This window comes from Mus caroli, chromosome 6 (assembly GCF_900094665.2).
Source record: "Mus caroli chromosome 6, CAROLI_EIJ_v1.1, whole genome shotgun sequence".
In the NCBI taxonomy this organism is placed as follows: Eukaryota; Metazoa; Chordata; class Mammalia; order Rodentia; family Muridae; genus Mus; species Mus caroli.
The window spans coordinates 136,092,046-136,112,824 of NC_034575.1; the positions used below are offsets into that span (position 1 = coordinate 136,092,046).

At 42.7% G+C, this 20,779-nt stretch overlaps 1 protein-coding gene across 2 annotated transcripts in view; it reads left to right on the plus strand.

The window, feature by feature from the left end:
• Window positions 1-13,148: 13,148 nt before the first annotated feature.
• Mgst1 (microsomal glutathione S-transferase 1) overlaps window positions 13,149-20,779 on the plus strand; it is a 17,492-nt gene continuing 9,861 nt past the window's right edge. Inside the window, exons 1-3 of one of the 2 annotated variants that reach the window (XM_021164725.2) lie at window positions 13,167-13,255; window positions 14,017-14,280; window positions 20,291-20,447. In XM_021164725.2, the coding sequence (XP_021020384.1) occupies window positions 14,276-14,280; window positions 20,291-20,447 (162 nt within the window). In that variant the 5' untranslated portion in view covers window positions 13,167-13,255; window positions 14,017-14,275. Of the gene's footprint in view, window positions 13,256-14,016; window positions 14,281-20,290; window positions 20,448-20,779 lie in introns of both variants that reach the window. The other variant, XM_021164726.2, reaches the window with a different exon arrangement.

Here is a 20,779-nt window from a genome sequence, read left to right on the forward strand (position 1 = left end):
TGCCAAGATATTTTATATTATTTGTGACTATTGAGAAGGGTGTTGTTTCCCTAATTTCTTTCTCAGCCTGTTTATTCTTTGTGTAGAGAAAGGCCATTTATTTTATTAGATATTAGAAAAGGTAATTAGTAAGATTCTTACATTTTCCTTTCGCCATCTGATAATCTCTGGAGTTAGTTGTTATAGTTGCCTCTGGTTAGAGACTCTTCCTCTTGTGATTCTGTTAGCCTCTATCAGCAGACCTGGGAGACTAGCTCTCTCCTCTGAGTTTCAGTGGTCAGACACTCTCTGCAGGCAAGCTCTCCTCTTACAGGGAAGGTGCACAGATATCTGGCATTCATACCTGCCTCCTGGCAGAAGATGAAGGCCTGAAACAGGACCTGTCCCAGAAGCTGTTAGCTTCTGTAGTCCATACTCTCACCTGCACAGACTAGTCTTGGAGGGATCCAGAAACCAAGATGGCTCCCCCAGTTGCTCCAGCAAAGCCCTTCTGGGCAGGGTGGACACCTCTCCTCTGGCAGGGAAGGTACCAGGATGTCTTGAGCCTGAAAAGGAGTCTGTCTCAGAAGCTGTCCTCTACGGACCTTGGCGGTGTCCACCAGCTCTGTGCCCAGGTGACCCAGTGCTGGCGTGGACCCCAAGGGACTTGTGACCCTGGTCAGGCCGGGTTTTCTGCTTCCCTAATGCTGTCTCAGGTCCTCTAGGGGACCTTCAGGGTGTCCGCTGACTCCACGCCCAAGGTGACCCTAGACTTTTATTTCTAACAGTTTTGGAGGTCAGAAAGTCCAAGAATTTGGTCCATAGCTAGATACCTCTCATTGATACACACACAGACATTTTCTTGCTAGATCTTTATCCAGTGGAGTGAGAAATCATGTCTGATGTCTCTTCTTAAGAGGGCACAAATCCCATCTTGACCTAATTATCTCCATTCTAGCTACAATCACACTGAGGATTAGGCTTTAACATATAAATCATGGTGAGAAATGAACAGTGCATAGCACACTGCATGAGCCTAGGTAATAAAGAATAGTCAAACTAGGATACAAGTCCTGGAGAAAATTGGTACATAAAGTCTAGTGTCATGGTAACAAACTTACTGACTTAATATGGAGATCAAACTTTGTAAATATGTCCACTGGTCCTGGCTGTTTTCATTGTATGGGGCAAGTATTAGCCTACAGTTGAGACTAATGAGTCAGGTTTCTAGCTTGTAACTCAGTCATCGAAAGAGAAGCCAAACAAACTTTAGAGATAATGGGGCGGGGGTATTAGGTGAGAGAGCCAGGTAGTAGTGATGGTTAGTGGGAGGGTGGGTCTAGGAATCAGGAGCAGCCTTGGAAAAATGACTCTAAGGATGTCTCAGTGCCTTCCCCACACTGATCCTCCCTTATTGTATCCCTTTCCTCTTCCATCAACTGCCATCTTCCCTGTTGTGTAACTGTGTGGATGCATCTCCACATTGCCCCAGGAAAGGGTTATCTCCCTTAGTCAGTGGAAACAAAATGAATTGTAGAAAACTTAACTTTGTGGGGGAATGCTCACAAGTAATGGTAGTAGGATCGTTGGCAAACTTTCCATTGAGCCATTGCCAGAAGGAAGAGGAATCCAGATGCTGACACCTCTGGAAGACACTGAGAGCCACCAGAGCCAAATTTGAAGCTATTCTGTGTTTTGTAACCCATAGCAGTATCGATTGTTTCCTACTGCCTTCTGTGGGAGCCAGAGATAATTGTAACAAGACAAGGCTTGGGGCATGTAGAAGGGGTTCCCTGGTCGTTCCAAATGTGGGGGTGGGGCAGAGAACTACAACCTCTGAGTGTCAGGCTCTCTTCTGCAGCCTGCCTCTCACACGCTGCACTCTGGCCATGTTGATGCGTCATAATGCAAACCCTTTTCTCCATTCTAATATTAGTAAACACCAAAGAGAAGTCACACCAGCTGCCTCCTTGTGCTCTCATTTCTTAATGAGTAGAGTAATTTACAAGATGGGTTCCGTGTTCTCAGAGGCTTAAATAAGGCAGGTTTATTTATATTTTTAGATGGTTTCTCGGTACCCTGTGTTCTGAGAACTGTCATGCGGAGCTCAAGAGGGTGCGTTCACCTTGGGAAGACGCTTCTGCTTGCTGAGTTTAAATTAAGTCCTTGACATTATAAAGCATTACGGGTACGTTACCATCGTCAAGTGTGTACTGTTCACACAGAGGGCCTTTTCTTTTAGCATTGCATTATTCAAAATTAAGTTAAACATTTTTTATTGTGCTTTAATATTTCTCGGATGTGGACAGATCAATATTTCCAGATAGTGCACACACCCTACCTAAGGGCTGTGAATCCTATTTGCTTTGAAAGAAATAGCACTTAAGGACTGTCAGTCAAGTCAGTTGTAAAAAAAAAATAGAATTAAAAAAATTATTCTGCCTCCTCCTCATATCTAAATATAGCTAACTGGTTGGAATGTCTATGAAAGACAGCTAAGCTGCACTTAAAAATGTTGCAGTTACAATTGATCAATGTGAAGAAAGGGCTCCAGGTTTTATTTTTATTCATCTATGTATGTAAACTAGGTCATCTTTATTAGATTGAAAGTTAAATAAGATTATGAGCAAAGAACATGAGTTAGGAAATGGCCCATGTTCTTAAATTCACTTATATATCAAAATTGAAATATTTTAGTTCTAAAAACCTCATACCCTGGTTGACACAGTATAGTTTCTAATCTCAGTTTGGCCATTACTTAGCTGAATTCTCTCTCTCTCTCTCTGTGTTTGTGTGTGTGTGCATGTGTGTCTGTGTGTCTGTGTACACATGTAGTCCAGGATGACCTTAAACTCTTGTCCCTCCTGCCCTCACCTACAGGATGTTCCAACATGGCCAGCTTCATTATCATCAGTTCAAAACAAACAAATACTACCCTGCCCCGCCCCCCCCCCCCACAACTCCAAGTCCCTATTGGCTTAATCTCTTTCTTTTTAAAGCCTGAGTCCTCTGTCATACTACAGGTTAAAACCAAACTATTGGTAATTATTTGGGGTCTATGCATAGAGTTCAGTGGCAGAGTGCATGACTGGCATGTTCAAGTCGTGAGTTCTAGCCCTACCACCACTAAACCAAAGAATTAACGACATTCCTTCATACTTCTTTGGTGCACTCCTGAGAAGTCAGAGTTAATATCAACACAGCTTGATACAGGGAAAAAAAATCCTCCTATAACGGTGGAACTGACTTGCCTAATTAAAATCTGTTGACTGTTTCTGAAAGTAAATAAAAGCAAACTCGTTCCTCATATGACTCATCTACTAATAACCTAACAACTGTTTATCTAGCGACTACTTGCTTTGGGCTCAGCCTTGTGTGTATATATTTGATCTTCTCCATGTATGAGCTTTCATTTAACCATCACATAATTTATATTTACAAAGTGATATTTGGATTCTTCTGGTGTATTACTGCCAGGAGTGCCAATAAAGGAGCCATACTGTGCCCTGATACTCATGATTTTCTTTGTATCACCGTGTACAGACTTTGTGTCATCAGATGGAACAATGGACTGTACCATAAAATTAGCACAATTTTGCAGCATTGCCTGGCAGAAGCTCACGCTTAATCCAAGAGGTTATTCAACCCTATCCAATATGATTACTCTATAAATATTTGCCCAAGCTCAGCACCCGCCATTAGATCACTAATCACACACAGGTTTGCTATCATGAAGACCCTGAGTGTCAGCAATTTGAGAAACAAAGCTAATTAGTTTTGATTTAGGGATGGGAAGAGTTAGGAAGTGGAGTGCAAATCCAGTCCCATAGCACAGTGGCTATTTAGAGCACATGTGAATGGAAAAATTTATTATTGTTTGTACAGGAGTTTGAGGAGGAATGGAGAGCCTGTTGGGTGAGAGATGCAGGCATATGGTGTGACGGTCAGTGACTGTAATTAACAAAGACGGGAGCAGGGTGGATGGTAGGTAGAAATACTACCTTAATGGTGTCACTTGAAATAAACCCACACATAAGCAAATAGCAGGTCCTCTGTTTTATTTTCTTCTCATGTGTGTGTGTGTGTGTGTGTGTGTGTGTGTGTGTGTGTGTGTTTATTTGAAAGAGGTCCTCAGGTAGCCTGGGCTGGCCTTGAACTCACTTTGCAGCCAAGGTTGAGCTTGAACTCCTTTCTTTCTGGCCTTGCCTTCCACGTGTTGGAATGCCATGCACATGCCACCATACCAAGCTCCTGTTTTCTCATCCTAACCAGATCATTGTCCCTAAATTCTGACCCGAAGGAAGACAGCGTCAGCATTGACCCAGATTTGGGAGGAAGGTAACGAAGGAGACCATTACCTGGGCACTGTCACCAGTCTTCTGGGACACTCGAGTTTGTCTGTTTTAGCCGAACATCTGCATCTTTTACAAACTCTCTGTATTTCTCAGGGTTTCTATTCCTGCACAAATCATCATGACCAAGAAGCAAGTTGGGGAGAAAAGGACTTATTCAGCTTACACTTCCACATTGCTGTTCATCACCAAAGGAATCAGGACAGGAACTCAGGCAGGTCAGGAACTTGGAGGCAGGAGCTGATGCAGAGGCCATTGGAGGGGTGCTGCTTACTGGCTTGCTTCCCCTGGCTTGCTCAGTTTGCTTTCTTATAGAACCCAAGGCTACCAGCCCAGGGATGGCACCACCCACTAGGGGCCCTCCTTCCTTGATCACTAGTTGAGAAAAGACTTACAGCTGGATCTCATGGAGGCATTTCCTCAAGGGAGGCTCCTTTCTCTGTGATAACTCCAGCTTGTGTCAAGCAGACACACAAAACCAGCCAGTACACTGTCTTATCACAATCCCACCCCACCCCCTACCTCCTGGGGATAAAAACAACAACACAGTGCCCTCACTTCATGATTGTTAATATTCACTGTCAAGTTGATGAGGTCTACAATCAACCTGGGACAAGGCTCTGGACCTCCAGGGAAGGAGTACCTGGATTACATAGATTAGGACAATGGCGGGTGGGGGATGCCTCCACTCCATGGGCATGGGAAGGAGAGAACTGCTCAAGCATCCGAGTTCACTGGCTCCATCCTGAAGATGCAGTATGATGCTCTTGTCTCAGGCTCCTGATGCCAGGCTGCTTCCTTGCCATGATGCTTTGTACCTCCTTGCTGTGATGTACTTCACACTCGGAGCCAAACTCAGTGTTTCTCTTACACGGCTTTTGCAAAGGCATTTGATCACTGCAGTAGGGAAAGCAGCTAATAGAATAACACACACTTTTTAAATGACACTGATTAGCCTTGTTGTAGCTTCGGAGAGGCAATGCCTGTCTATGTTATGCTGGCTAGTCTGACTCAGTAAGGGGGAAAAATGAATATTGATTGAACCCCAAATTGTGCCAAACATTGTATTATTGCCCCTTTAATTATGCTTTCATTTAATTTAATACAACAACACCATTGATAAGGCCTTTTAGGACCATCTCTAATACAAGATGCAATAAATAACCCGAAAGGCTTCAGTAGTTAAGTGGACATGTTGTCAAGTGCCCTTGTTGCTCCTGCAGAGGACTTAGGCTTCATTCCCAGCAGACACATGGTGGCTCACAGTTGTCTGCAACTCCCATCCCAGACAATCTGATGCCTTCTTGTGGCCTCTGTAGTCACTAAACACACATGGTACACATACATAGATGTAGCCAAAATGTTCACATACATAAAATAAGTCTAAAAAAACTAAACTGACTTCAGTTAGGTCAGTTTACCTAACTTCCTTAAGAGCTAGGATTCTGCTGTCATGTTTGAAACCTTCGATCATCACTGTTTCCTTTCTCTGGATCACTCTTCTCTTCTGGGAAGTAAGACGAGGGGACAGGAAAGACCTTATGAGTATTTTGGTTATATAATGGTATATATGTATGTATGTATGTATGTATGCATGTATGTATGTATGTATGCATGAATGTATGTATGTATGTATGTAGGCAGATAGGTAGGCAGGTATATAGGTATGTAGGTATTATGTATAATTTCTCCCCTTCTAGGAATTAAATCTATGGCCTCACACATATTAGATGGATCAGGATTCTCAATGGACTCTGCTTTAGAAACTACTAGATTAGACAATCTGAATAGTTCATATAAGTTTTAAGTCTATGATTCTTGGCTGTCTGATACACACACACACACACATTTACTGGTGCAAATAAATCTAATAGAGGGGATGGAAGGTCTGTGGTGGTGTCTCAGTGGTAAAGTCCTGTCTGGCAGGTTAGGCCCTAGCACCACAGCTCGTGTTTTGCTTCCACTGTTCCCTGTAGGGCTGGTTTGGTAGACATCACTTCTTTACATCATGGGACGTTTTTCTTTCTCCTTCAGTGATGGCAGAGAGTTTTGCTGGGTCACACAGTCCGGGCTGGCATCTGTAGTCTGTTAGAAATTGAAGTTCTAACAGCTCTCTGGTTTCCTAGGTTTCTACTGTAAAGCCGGCTGCTATTCTGATGGAGTTGTCTTCACCTTGTGAGTTGTGGGTCTTTTCTTGCATTTTGCATTCCCTTTCTTTGTTCTGTGTATTTACCATTCTAGCTATAAAGTGATGTGAGGGGCTTCCTTTCCAGACCTGTCTCATTGGTGTCCTCTGTGCGTGACATCTGTATGGGGCTGTAATCTGTGAGCCGTTGAAGATCTAGTCTACGCCATTGATCTGAGATTATTATTTTCATGCATGTCTATAATTTATCACTTGGTCTTTTCCATAAGATCCTGAACATTCTTTTCATGCATTTTATTTTTGTTTAGTTTTCTTTGACTAAGCAGTCTAGTCCTTTACTTTATCTTGAAGTACTGATAGTCTGTCTTCTGCAAGACTCAGAGGAAGAATTTTGACCGAGTTTCCAATTTAGTTATTGATTTTTTTCCAATGCCATCTTCATTTCAGCTTGTTTTCTTCAATATTTGTATATCTTTATTGAATTCACTTTGCCAATCCTGAGGGTCTTCCTTACTCCCCTGGGTGGCTGACTTGTTTGTGTTTCTTTAATCTGGAGTTTATTTCTGTTCTCTTTAAGTTTGTGAAGGATTTTGTGACCTCTTTAAACTCCCTCAATTTTGATCACTTTAAAAATTGTAATTTGAAATTCTGAGTTCTGAGGTATACCTAGGTAGTTCTTATTGCAAAACATTTCTACAGTCCTGGTGGTCTTTGGGCAGTTGCAGATTGCCTCAGTCTTTTATATTGTTTGATGAGCTCTGGGCAACTGGATTTATTTAATTGGCTGTGTGTCTAATATGAGAGCTTCTTGACTGTATATGCTGACTGGGGGTCTCATTCTGCTTTTTTCTGACCAAATATAGTTGTTTTGAGGTCTGTAAGGAGAAGGGTGTAACTAATAGTTTTTGAGATAGTTGCTACTGAGCATTGGTAGGAGAGGCTGGGGTCACTCCGGTGTAATGGCAACTGGTCTATTGCAGGGGTCCTGGGTAGTAGTGAGTTATCTTGGGTAGGGTCCAACAAAGGTTCTACTGGGTACAGTTCTCATCTCAGTCTCTGTGTGAAAGGGTGGTGGTAGTAAAGGCAAGGGACTAGGCAGAGTCACCAAGAAAGTACACAAATGTCTATTGTGCTTCTCTTTTTAATGGCTGCATAACACTACATAGTTATTTAATCTCTGTTTTCCAGTTTCTTAGTCTATGACTAGAGGATTGTACTTGTCTGTAAATGTTATTTTGAGGCTCAAAATATCATAAGACAAAACCTGGGAGGATAGAATGGATGTGCTTTAAAATTTTGAAGGCACTTGGAGAATAAAAATTATTTAAACCTATGTTCCTAAATGAGCCATCTTTGTCAGTGCATAAAAGAAAAATGACATTTAATTTACATAAAATATATGTTCCATCCTATGAATGTTTGTAATTCGGTGTTGTACTCTTGGGTTTATAACACACTGGAAAATATGAGTATTTGATGCATGAAAAAAATTTTAATTGAGTATAAATGTATATAGTTCCATTAAAAACCCCAAAACTTTCATGGCTGATTGCAAAGGTTCTGAGTGACAGAAGTCAAACCAGGAGTTCTCAATTTGGGGTGAATTATTTTCTGCTCACCACAAAAACTCTTAATACTATTTAATAATCTCAGCGCCTGCCATCCTTCGCTAGCACAGAGGCTCTTCCTTGGTTATTCCTGAAAATCTGTACTGTTGCTACGATGTTTCTTTTTCTAGAAAGAAACAGGCTTTCATTTCCAAGGCTGTCAAATGAGGGGCTTCCCGAGCACACACAGACTCACTCCATTACTGCACATCAAGAGCTCATGCCTGTAGCTTGAAAATAGAAGTCTTTGGTGTAAGCCTTTGCCTGTTTGACAGCTCTGTTCTAAATTTTGAAACTAGTGGTACTGTAAAGTGCCTGTCTGACAATAGTGTACCAGAACTTAGTCGCGCAAAATAATTACTGTTCACGGTTCCTTAGCTGAAGTCAATAACTCCCTGCAAAACACAACATAATGCACAGATCTAAAGTTACTAAATCAAAACTGAGAAAAAGGGAAAATTTTAAAGATGTTTGGCAGAGGAAAAACAGGTCTGTATGAGATTTACCAAGTGATTTCTTTTTACCTCTGGATAGTTCTAATCTAAGAGGAGCTTTCTGGTAGAAAATATGGTCATTTCTGTTAGTAAACTCTGGTAATTGTAGACAGTAATCTTATTGCTGTCAAAGAAACAGGTTATTACATGGACAGCTAAAGCTGTGTACTTCCTGTTTCCTGAATTTGAAATATCTTGTAAATTCAAATATTTGAAAGTCACCAGTACATTGCTGAAGGACATAATTAAATTATCACGTTTTACATATACATGTTGTATTAATCAGGGTTCTCTAGAGTTGTAGAACTTATGAAATGAGTATCTATCTATCTATCTATGTATCTATCTATCTATGTATCTATCTATCTATGTATCTATCTATCAATTATATATAAAGAGAAATTATTGGAATGTCTTCAGTCCAACTAAACCAATATGGGCAGCTGTGAAGAGAGAGTCCATGAACCTAGTAGTTGCTCAGTCCCATGAGGCTGAATGTTTCAGCTGGGCTTCTGTATAAGCTGGAATCTGGAGAGCTAGGCTCTAATAGTTGTGCTGGCAAAATGAGTGCAAGCAGATGAAGAACAAACAAGCCCCTCCTTCTTCCATTGTCCTTATGTAGACCTCCAGCAGAAGGTGTGTTCCAAGTTAAAAGTATGCCTCAGGATCTGGGTTTAAGGTGTATGTTGATCTGGAACAGAAGTTTGTATCATCCCACATCAAGATCTGGAGCAAAAGCCGATGATTTTCCAGCCTCAAGAGCAGGATCCAAGACGTGCTCTCTTGCTTCAAAATCACCATCACAGGTGTCCCCTTCATTTCTGGATTGTAGTTCATTCCAGATATAGTCAAGTTGACAAGTGAGAATAGCCAATAAACATCACAACACATACACACACACACACACACACTCACACACACACACACACATACACACACACACTCACACACTCACACACACATATACACACACAGTCACACACACATACACACACACTCACACACACACTCACACACATACACACTTACACACTCACACACACATACACACACACACACGTTTATAACTACTGTTTATAACACTTATAACTAAAACTTATACATTTATACATATATGTGTATATAGAGACCTAATCTTACTTCAGTTTTACCTTTGGTGCCTGGCAATCCTGGATGCTTCCTCTCGATCCTTAGTACATTACGCACATCAGGAGAACAGCAGGCCTTAGGAAAGCCTCTATTGATCCTGTAAATGGTCGTCCTGTCTTGATGCTGCCAGAGAAGGGTGTGGCTTGCTGACTTGAATAAGAGGAGTAATCTGTAGAACCCTCTGTTATGACCCTTTAGCATTTTCTCTTCTTAAAACAGCGGTTGGGTCTTTTCACAAACTCCTGTGTGACTGAATTACCTGTATTCCCTTCTTCATTTTTGATCCAAGGTCAGGGTGACGTGAGCCTTGGCTGATATGCAACTGTTATGCTCATAGCTCATTGTTAGCTTTTGTAAAGGCTACAAACTCTTAAAAGCTACTCTTTGTGGTGTAGTTTTCTCTGATATTAAGTGTGTGAATCACCACGAGTGATAAGTGCACATACCCATGTTACAAATACCCTCATCTTCACCATTCTGCAAAGTTTATTACACTTTGCTATGGGTCAGAATACTTGTGTCCCAAAAATCTGTGTTGAAACTCAGTTCCCACTGTGGTGGTATTAAGAAGCCAAGGCTTTGGGAAGAGATTAAATCAGAGTGGAGTTGGTGTCTTTGTAAAGGATGTGGGAGATGGCTGCCCTGTGACTGAGCAAGGCTCTGTCTTATAAGCAGTGCCCAGCCCTCATTGGTACCAGCTCTGCTCCGCATCAGGGCCTCGGACTTGCCAGCCTCCATAACCATAAAGTTCCCTCTAACTCCACACACCTAAGGTGTTTTATCATAAGAAGAGACAGACACATTCTTTGTTCTCAGCCATTTGCCATCCCCTTTCTAGTAAAAACAGCTACTTTCTCATGTCTATTATTGTAAATTAGGTTTCTTTCTTAAAAAAAAAATCTTTCATGTAAATGAAGCCATATGCTTTTGTGTTTGGTCTTCTTTTGTTTAGCATAATAATGAGTTTGAGTCATGCCATCATGTGATCAGTAGCTTATTGCTTTTTCTTACGATATATTCAGTAGAATGTAGTATGAATATACCACAATTAGCTTTTTTTTCATTCCCCTGCTCATGGATTGTTCTTGGATATCTTTCTTTGTGGCCATTCTTACTTCTGGGGTTAATATCTAGGAACAGTCTTTCTGGGATATAAATTTCTTTATATGTATGAGAAACTTTGAGACAGTTTTCCCAGTGGCATGGGATTCAGTAAGATATTCAATATCCTCTGCCATGTGGTGTTTAATTGTGACTATCATTGTACTGTCCCCCTGTTTAATGCATGTACAGTTTCTCTGAGAAAGTGTTTCTCTCAAGCAAGTGGCCATAACAAGCAGGAAAGGTAGAGGGTAAAACAGGTGTGCGTGCTAGAGAATGACCATCCCTCTGCATGCTTTATCTGCCACAAAAACACACATATGCACACACACACATGTACACACACAGACACAGACACACACAAACACACACACAGACACACACACACAAACACACACACACTGTTTTTCTAATTACCAGAGGACTATTTGTCTTAAAGTTTGGAGGGAGTTTCTCTGAGAGATTTTTTTTTCCCCTTAGGGTTAAAATGGTGATAAGGAGAAAGGTTAAAAATTGAAATCCTTCTTTTTACTCAAACTAAGACAAGCTAAACAATAGTCCTTATCCTTTTCTGTCATCTAAAGCACACCAAGGATGCAAGAGGAAGGGAAACGCTGTGCTTGCACCCACAAAGCTGGGGTATAACCCACCCTTTAGCTTTAAACTTTATCATCAAACCAAGTATCTTGCATTCACTAAAGTGTTTGCTGAATTAAATCTATTACACGCAAATGCTCATATTATAGTACAGACAGCAGCAGATCTATGTACAACCTTTCTGCTATATGCACACATAAAATCACATTTACCAGATGGTCAATAATTAGTAGGGCGTTACAGCAGAAACCCTTTATGAATTGACTAACTAGCCGATAGTTCGGACAAAGTTCAATGAGATCATTAGATGATTGAGATGGTCTTTGTAAAAGTGTGCCCTTGTTTTTTCCACTGGCTTTCTGAAGATAAGAGTTAAGCATTTTTGTGCACCTTTCTGTGTAATCTTGCCTTCAGGATTTGTGCTGTCTTCCTTGGTGTAAATGAAGAGCTCTTTAAGTCCTTGCAGTACTAAACGTTCTCAAGGAAATTCAGAAAGCTCTGCTCCACTGCACTCAGTGTTCCTGCGCGGCCCCAGAGAGGAACTGAACAATGTTTTCAAGTGAAATGAAAAGGTCGACCAAACAGTCTTTTCAGATGTTCTACCAATCATGCCTTTAAAGAAACCGTCTTCAGGACTGACTGACTTGAGCTTGGGTCAGCACATTGCTTCTTCATTCCTTTTAGTTTTTGGAAGGGATAGAAAATAGAATTGTCCCCTGAATCTTGAAAGTCAGACTCAGAGTGGGTCCTGTGAGAAAAATCTTAGCCCGTGGGGGCTGAGGCAGGAATGGTCACAAGTTTGTGTCCAGACTAGTGTGTACCACGCGTTCCAGACAGGGCTAAGTAACAAAGTCCTCTCTAAAACGACAAATAAAACCAAACCAAAGAGGCACCCAGCCAAAACTCGGAAAATTAAGTGGTTCATACTGAAGAAGGAGGAGGAAGAAGAGGAAGAGGAGGAAAACGAAGAAATAATAAAAAAAGAAGAATCGTGTAAAAGAAAGGAAGAAAGAGAGAGAGGGAGAGAGGGAGGGAGGGAGGGAGGAGAGGAGGGAGGGAGAGAGAGAGAGAGACTGCCCCACCTGGGGTGATTTCCAGGACAACCAGGGCTATACAGAGAAACCCTGTCAATAAAAAAGGAGGGGGGGGGNGAGAGAGAGAGAGAGAGAGAGAGAGAGAGAGAGAGAAGAAAGAGAGGCTGATTGATTCTCAGAGCAATGTGGGGCACAGGTGTAAACTGGTAAAGTTCCCGAGTGAAACCTTGCAGATGGGAACCTATCAACCTTAGAGCTCTCAGAGCTGGAGCTTGGCCGTTACTGTGGGGCTGTGTGCAATAGCTTTGATGTTGCCCTAACGACCCTGCCTCCTTGCAACACTTTCCTAAGTCACTGTGAAACAAGTTAGTTGCCTAACAGATTCATAATTTCGCAGGTTTCACTTTGCACCCTGAAGGTATTCACAGTAATAGAGCCCCTCCCCCGAGATTTACATTTCCTTAAAACATTTTCTTTTTAGGTTTTCCAAATTCAACACTAAGGTCTTTTTCTTTCTGGCGACATAAAAGTTAGCAACCCCTTCCTTCCGGAGCCCGAACAGAACTGCCAAGATCCTTAGCAGAGAAAGACCCTCACCAGCCACAGCAGTTTCCGGGCGATTCAGGGGTGGGATTTGGCACGCTCCGAAGGCGGGGCTTGGCAAGGTCAGGAGGCGGGGTAATTAATAGAAAAATAGCCTGAAAGAGGGCGGTGCCAGCGCGAGTCCTGTTGGTGAAAAGTCCCAGAAGTGCACAGGCTCGGTAGGACAACTTGCAGCCCTTCTCCCTGGATTAAGGTGGGTGCTGCGCGCGGCCACGGTGCTGCTCCCAGGCTAGGAGTGGGTGGGTGCAAGGGGCCGGTGGGTGGGTGGCAGGTGTAAGGCTAGAGAGTGGCTGGGCCTGTTTGAAAAGCCTTTGTTCCCTTTAGCTGTTTAAATGACCCCCCCCCCCCATTTTTGTGGCCCACTCTAAATGAGAATTGTGCTTTTCTGTTCCTGCATTAAATTTTCCTTTCTCAAACTCCAAGAAGAAACTTGGGAACACGTGTCTTTTCATGTTTAAGAGATAGTTTTCTTATTTCTTATTTTCAAGCCCAAGTAGCATTCCCTTTGAAAGGGTCTCTTGATCTTGAGGGGAGGAAAAAAAAATACATGCAAGTTGTAGCAAGATGAGAAGTCACTGCGGTTTCAGCAACTTCTGTCCTTTCCCAGGGAGTAAAACCCTCCAGTGTCCCGGGTGACTTGGACATGCAGGCCTTTCAACTTGTTGAAAAGTTGTTTGCTTTTCTAGATTCTCCTGTGGTAGGCAAGAGAAATCTCTACAAGTCTTTACACTGGTACTTTTGATATCATATGACTTACAGGACTTAGCAGAGCTGCAGAGCATGCTCTGTTGTGACTGTAACCTGATGACCAAAGACCTGAGGGTGCAGCCCTTGGGCAGCTGCTCCCCAGAGCCGCCCTCCCCTGTGTCCACTGTAGTCTGGCTGCACTGAGGCTGTAGGGAAGGTGCCTGGGACTCTGATCATGTGTGTATTTCTTTTCTTCCTCTGTTGCAGCCCTCTTTTCTGTCCTCACAACAAATGTGTTTGCTGCTTTTGATCCATTGAAAATTGAAGAGTCATGGCCTTGTGGCTGTGTGCCCAGATTTTCCAAGTTTCACAATACCGATGCAGATAGGGCAAACAGTTTTGAGAAGAAAAGAACTTTGCTTTTTCTTGGCTGAGGGCCCATGAGGAGAAAGAGGAGTATTTCTCAACTGCAGATAACACTGGGGCAAAATATGGCAACAGGAGTTACAGGAGAAGCTTCCAGGAAATGAGGTAACAGCACCCCACAATTCCTAGAATGGAGAGTAGAGCTCAGGAACTATAACAGGTCAGCGATGACAGGGCTCCAGAGACTGGCGGGGTCTCTAGTCGCCACTGTACCACCTGGCCTTATTTATACCCTACCCAAGCTTCCTTCCTTAAACGTAGAGGAAAATGGTTTCTGTGTCGGAGTCTTTCATCCCAAGATGTTTTCAGTCAACTGGTGGGCATCCCTTTGCTCTCTCCTGACAGCATCCTGGGTAGGTGTAGAGACCCTTGTGTGGTGGTGACTGTCCCGGGAGAGGGCCTAGGGCTTAGAGGGTGGACTAGCAGGCCAGGAGATACTGAGCTACAAACACTTTGGAAAGCAGAACCCCCACTGTTTTAGGATTTTGAGAGAAAGGTTTAGCCATCAGAACCCTGAGACTTGACCCTTGGCTGCTTTTGTTATCCGCAGCTTCCAGCTGTGACGAGGCCATAGCAAACTGTAGGTAGTACCCTCTACCGCTGCATCTTCTACAGGCCTCAAGTTCTGGTCCTCTTAGGGTTGAGGGTAAGAGGCTCCTCAGCCTTTGGCAGAGTTGATGTTCTAGCTCCTGGGCTTGGAGTAGGGAGTCTAGACATTGAGCAACTCGAGTTTCTGAGTTCAGCATCGGAGTTTCTACCTTTGGCTCTTATTGTCTTTGTCACCTCTATTTTACCTCATTTCTGCTCCAGTTGCCCCTAGCACCTCTCCACTGTCCTTCCATGGCTTTTGTCCTGCTGCCTTGGGACTCGGTGTTCTTCCTTGGCTTCTCAGGCAGGTCGCTGTGCTAGTGATGAACAGCACATGAAGTCAAGAAACTGGATGTGAGGTTGTAGGCTTGTAACCCTAGCCCTTGAGAGGCTGGGGTAGGCATGCAGTGAGTTTGAGGCTAATCTGGGCTACATTGTGAGACTCGCTCTCAAAAGGTCACATGTACACACTCAATATATAGACAATAAAAGGTTCTCAAGGGAAGGCTTTTGAAGCTGCCATGCCAGGAAGCAGCGTAGAAGGTGCCTCTATATTGGCTTACAAAGTAATCCAGAAAGAGTAGGTTGGCGCAGATCATAGCAGGCATTCATGAATGAGGGGAAGGGCTGTGTTCTCACCCACTCTGGCACGGCCCCTCATACACAGGATAAGCTGCATTCGCACCAATCACAGCAGTCCACCACATGCAAAGAGAGAACTGCTCAGCAGCTAAGCTCCCATTGGGCTGCCCTCTCATTTGTGGAAAAGGTTTTGAGGTTTCCAGAATTCGACCAGCTTGTGATGACTAAGCATCTGGTGCAGCCATGGCTGGGACAAGGGCTTCAGGAGCCAGGGATGTGCATTGGAAGCAAGCAGCTGTGGTCCTGTGTTGCTTACTTGAGGTGTCCATAAGGTACCCAGATGCTGGCATGACAGTGCTCCATCTGGGTGACTGACTGATGCTCTTGTGCATCAGTCATGTGCTGCGGGCAGCCTGGGATGTCTACAGCTGCCAAGAGGGATTCAGGTCACCCTGTCCACCAACACATTTGCTGACACACGAGAAAATAAATATCAGAAGGAGTGCTTACAGTAGGGACTTACTAAAATTAATAAGGATGTTAATAGTCTTTATCAGTGTTTCAATATGCTTCACACCTTAATATCCCTCAAGGGAGAGGAGGGTCACTCACTTGTCTTACAGGGAGGTCTGGTATAACAAGCCTGTTGAAAACCTTTATCTGATTAGAACACTGCTATAGCAGGAGCACCTTTATCCAGCACTCACCCAGCACTAGCGATTATTAAAGTCCTTCATAGCCACTTAGTGCATAAAATAAAGTCCTCTGAGGTAGGACTGTCCAGTATCATTTTTTAGGGTGTGGTGGTACATACTGTAAGCTGAACTTCAGAGGTTGAGGCAGGAGGATCAGGATTACAGGGCCAGCAGGGGCTACATGCTACATAGGAAAGCTTGTTTTACAGGTATGGTAGCTCAGTTAATTTGTACCCAGTAAGTGGTCTGTTGAAATCTGCTGGGACTGCGGGCTGCTTCTAGAGTCTGTGTGAACTCTGTTCTTTCAGGGCACAGCCAACTCCACACCAAGAGAGTGGGCGAGATGCCAGTCAAGATAAGGATCCTGGAAGGGATGGATGATTACAGGAAAACCCATCCTTGTAATTATGTGTCCCATGTAACTTATGATCAAATACCCTGTATTCCCAATTTTTCTCCTCCTCCTCCTTTTTCCTCTTTCTTTCTTTCCCTCCCTCCCTCCCTCCCCCCTTCCTTCCCTCCCCCCATCTTCCTACCTACTTACCTACCTATCTTGGACACTTCCCTAACAGCAAGCTTTCAGTGAGTTTGTTTTCTTTATTACACAGCCTTGCCGTTGCCGTTATTCTGGTTTCAATTAGGCGTAGCAGGCTCACGGCAAGGAGAAAAAGATCCAGAACTGTATTCCCTTCCTTTATGTGGTCAGGTCTGCCTATTTCTCAGTGGTCTTATCCTTACTCCCCATGATACGGTTCCCCTATACCTGGGAAGTGGGAGATTTCTGAGAGAGGAGGCTCATGGGCCCGTGGTGTAGACAGAATAGGGTCTGGGTACTGGCTGGTCTCCCAGAATCACAGGCCTGAGAAGTTAGTCCCCATCCCTGGAAACCGAGCAACCCCACGGTGTCAGCTTCAGGAGTAAGGTTTTCAGGTGCAGAAACCCCTCATTGCCTTTTCTTTCCAAACGCTGACACCTCTGCATTTCACCACTAACTGTTCTGGAAGGTTCCTGATTTTTCTCTCCTTCTCTACCACTGATTTCTGTCATGCTGAATGAACCCCCCCCCACCCCCCCCATAACCTTGCTGGACTTTCTGTTCCAGTGCTAATAAAGTTTTGTTCTGGAAATAATCACAGAGGCTTTTATTTTGAAGGTTATTAAATAGCAGAATTTTCTACTTCATAAACTTTGTGAGTTTTTTTTCTTTCTTTTTTCTTTTTTTTTTTTAAATTAAAGTCCTTGTTGTATTTCTTCAGATCTCTGTTCAGAGGCAAGGACCATAGGGATTCTTTATTAAGCTAATTAACTTTACAAGAGCTCGGAAGTATAGGGCATTTTACTGTGACTTTTATTCCCCCAATACCAGAGCAATAGCAGATATATTCAAAACTACAGAAAGTATTATCTTGCACTGAGATAACACACTGTGCTTTCAAGAGCATGAACTCATAGAAATGGATCAACTCACTGTCATAAGTAGGATTTAAAAATAATCTAGGGCACGATAAACCCTTTATTTCATGAATTTCATCCAAGTGTAGATAAAAACATAAAAAATTGCATCTGTGTTGAACATGTTCAGAAGGTTTTCCCCTCACTAATTTCTAAATAGTTCTGTGTAGCTACTTGTGTGGTGTGTATGCGTCATCAGGCGTGACCAATGGTGACCAGATGTATCTTAATGGTGCCCTGTTGCTGCAATGAAACTTTACTCAGACCAAAAACTGATTGTGAAGAAAAGGGTTTGCTTAGTTTACATTTTAGGATCACAATCTATAACTGAGGGATGTCAGGGTGGGAACTGAAGTAGAACCCACAAAGGCATGCCTCTCTCTTTGTCTCTGACTGTCTCTCTCTTTCTCTGTCTCTCTGCCTCTCTCTGTCTCTGTCTCTCTCATTTTTGTTTTTTTTTATTCAGCCCAGACCTACCTGCTTAAGGACAGTGCTGCCTATAGTGCACTGGACTGGCCCACACCAATGGACAGTTCCTTATAGACATGGCCACAGGCCAGTCTGGTTGTGGCAATCTTTCAGTTGAGGCTCCCTCTTCCCAGTGAATTTAGGTTTTGTCAAGTCGGCAATAAAAGCATGGGAAGTTAAATGGGAGGTGTGCTTAGACGGTACTGTAGAAGAGACTTGAGCATCTGTGGGAGGTGGTATCCAGAGAAAGCTTCTGAAGACGCAGGACCCTGGGGTGACTGTGGTTTCACTTAGACTACATGCAAGCAGCACAGTTTTATCTTAAGGAGACCATATTCAGAGTTTTCTTAGGAGGCTTCGGGTTTCATTATCATTAGAACAGTCAAGCATGGACCATGTGGTCTCTCTAGGAAGAAGAGAGAATGTACGGGGTGGGAGGGGTGTCCATTAGGCCAGCCACAAGTAGGCATCCAATTTTTAGTTGAATAAGGATGAAACAGAGTTGAGACATAGAAAGGCAAATGGAGCAAATCTTCTCAAAACATCAGCACAATGTATTATTAGCATGCAGGACATGATATTAGCAACCTGAGCTTGTGTCTCAGCTCCCATATTCTGTTTCTATGAAGTAGATAGCAATCTTTATATTCATAAACATTATGTAGAGTTTTTACAGTAATGTCCAAGGTATTGCTGGACACAACAAACTCTCACAAACTTAAATGTTTGTGGTGATGGGTTATATCATATTGCCTGCCCAGCAGCAAATGGAAGATAGATGTATCTTGTAGACTCAGTAAATGAAGGAAGTTTCTGGAGGCTACCAGAACGAATTTAAAACAGGAATGGACATCATGAAGATTAGAGCTGCTTAAGGAGTGTGAGAGAAGATGCATGCTTTAGGGAATGGATAAAGGCAGGGATCAGGGGTCAGAGGGCACCGGAGAAGGTGAGGGTCTCTGATATTAAGCCTTAGCCTAAATCCCCATCAGTTTTGATTTACTATGTTCTTTCTCCTGAGCGCAGTATACCTTTACCTCCTGGCTCCTTTTGTCTACCATTTATTTTACTTAGATGTTTGTTTGCTCTTTTGTTCATTTTGTTAGTTTGTTTGTTTAGTCTGTGCCTGTGCTTGCACACACTTCCTGATGTGTATGAATGTGTTGGACAACTTTCAGGAGATAATTCTCTCCTTCTACCACATAGCTTCCAGGGATTGAACTCAGGTTGTCAGGCTCAGGCTCAGCAGCAAGCATCCTTGCATATTGAGCCATCTCTCCAGCCCCTCAGTTTCCTCCTGACAGCTTTCACATGGATGTGAATACAGGATGTGACATGTATCTATCTGTCCTGCAAAGCTGGTCCCCTTCCCCTGGGCTCCTCTTTCCCCATGTACAGTTTCCTCACTGTGGGCTCAGGGGTCTGGTCCTGGGATGTTCCCACTGTCCTTTCTTCCTTCACCTGGACTGCTGTTACTGTGATGATGTTGGTATCATGAACTTTATTGAGCCAGGTTTTGTTGTATAAGCTTGTAGATTCAGTACTGGTGAGGCAGAGAGTTCATAGTTATTCTCAGTATATAGCAAATTAGAGGCCAGCCTATGATATTTGAAGACCATGCTGTCAAATGAACAAATAAATAAAGAATAAAGTATAAAAGTATGCATGGTCCCCCTGCCATTGTTGGCTACTATTATATTCATTTTCATTTTTTTTTGCATTTAAATCTGATAGTAAATTAGTGATAGATACTAATAATGTTTCTAGGTTTCTAAAGAAGAGCATTCAGATTTTTAAGCATCCCCAGTGACACAGCAGTCCTGCTGTGGGTGGAGCTTGGTACTTCCAAAGGTCCTGCAGTGACCACTGAGCTATTGATTAAACCTTTGTTCTTCCTGGTACAAATCTGCATTTTCTTCTATCTTTGGGGCATTTTGACTGTTTTTATGCTCTGCTCCAATAACTCTTACACTTCCTTTTAGCACTTCCTTGGTATCTTCATCTTTAATGATACAGATCTAGAGGAATTATTATTCTGTTTATTCCAGAAATAATTCTGCTTTTAGTTAATGAACTAAATTATTTGAAACAAGATTTCACCCTGTAATGTGGGCTGACCTGAAACTTACTGTGTAGCCGAGGGTGGTCTTAAACTCCCAATAGTTGTGATTACAGGAGTGAATCTTGTGCAAGGATACAATCAGTTCCCTTGTAAACAGTGCATGATGTATATGTGTTTCAAGGACAATGAAGTTAGTGCTGTGATGTCAGGATGCCAAGTGACCACCAAGTTACCTGAGGTGTTCCCATCTCCCTCTTCTTGTCTACAGTCATTTGAAGACTGAGACCAAGATTGGAAGCATGGCCGACCTGAGGCAGCTCATGGACAATGAGGTGTTGATGGCCTTTACTTCCTATGCAACGATCATTCTTGCCAAGATGATGTTCATGAGCTCTGCAACCGCATTCCAGAGGATAACCAACAAGGTAAGACTTCAGAGGTGATAATTCCTTACTTTTAAGGGTTAAAATTTTGGAAACACAGCCTTGTCGATTTCTATTCTGATCTATCTATCTATCTATCTATCTATCTATCTATCTATCTATCTATCTGTCTGTCTATTTATCATCTATCTATAATCTATCTACTTATCATCTATCTATCATCTATTTATGTGTCTAACTATCAAAGCTCTATCTGTCTATCATCTAACTATCTATCTGTCTATCTATCTATCTATCTATCTATCTATCTATCTATCTATCTATCATCTGTCTGTCTATTTATCATCTATCTATAATCTATCTACTTATCATCT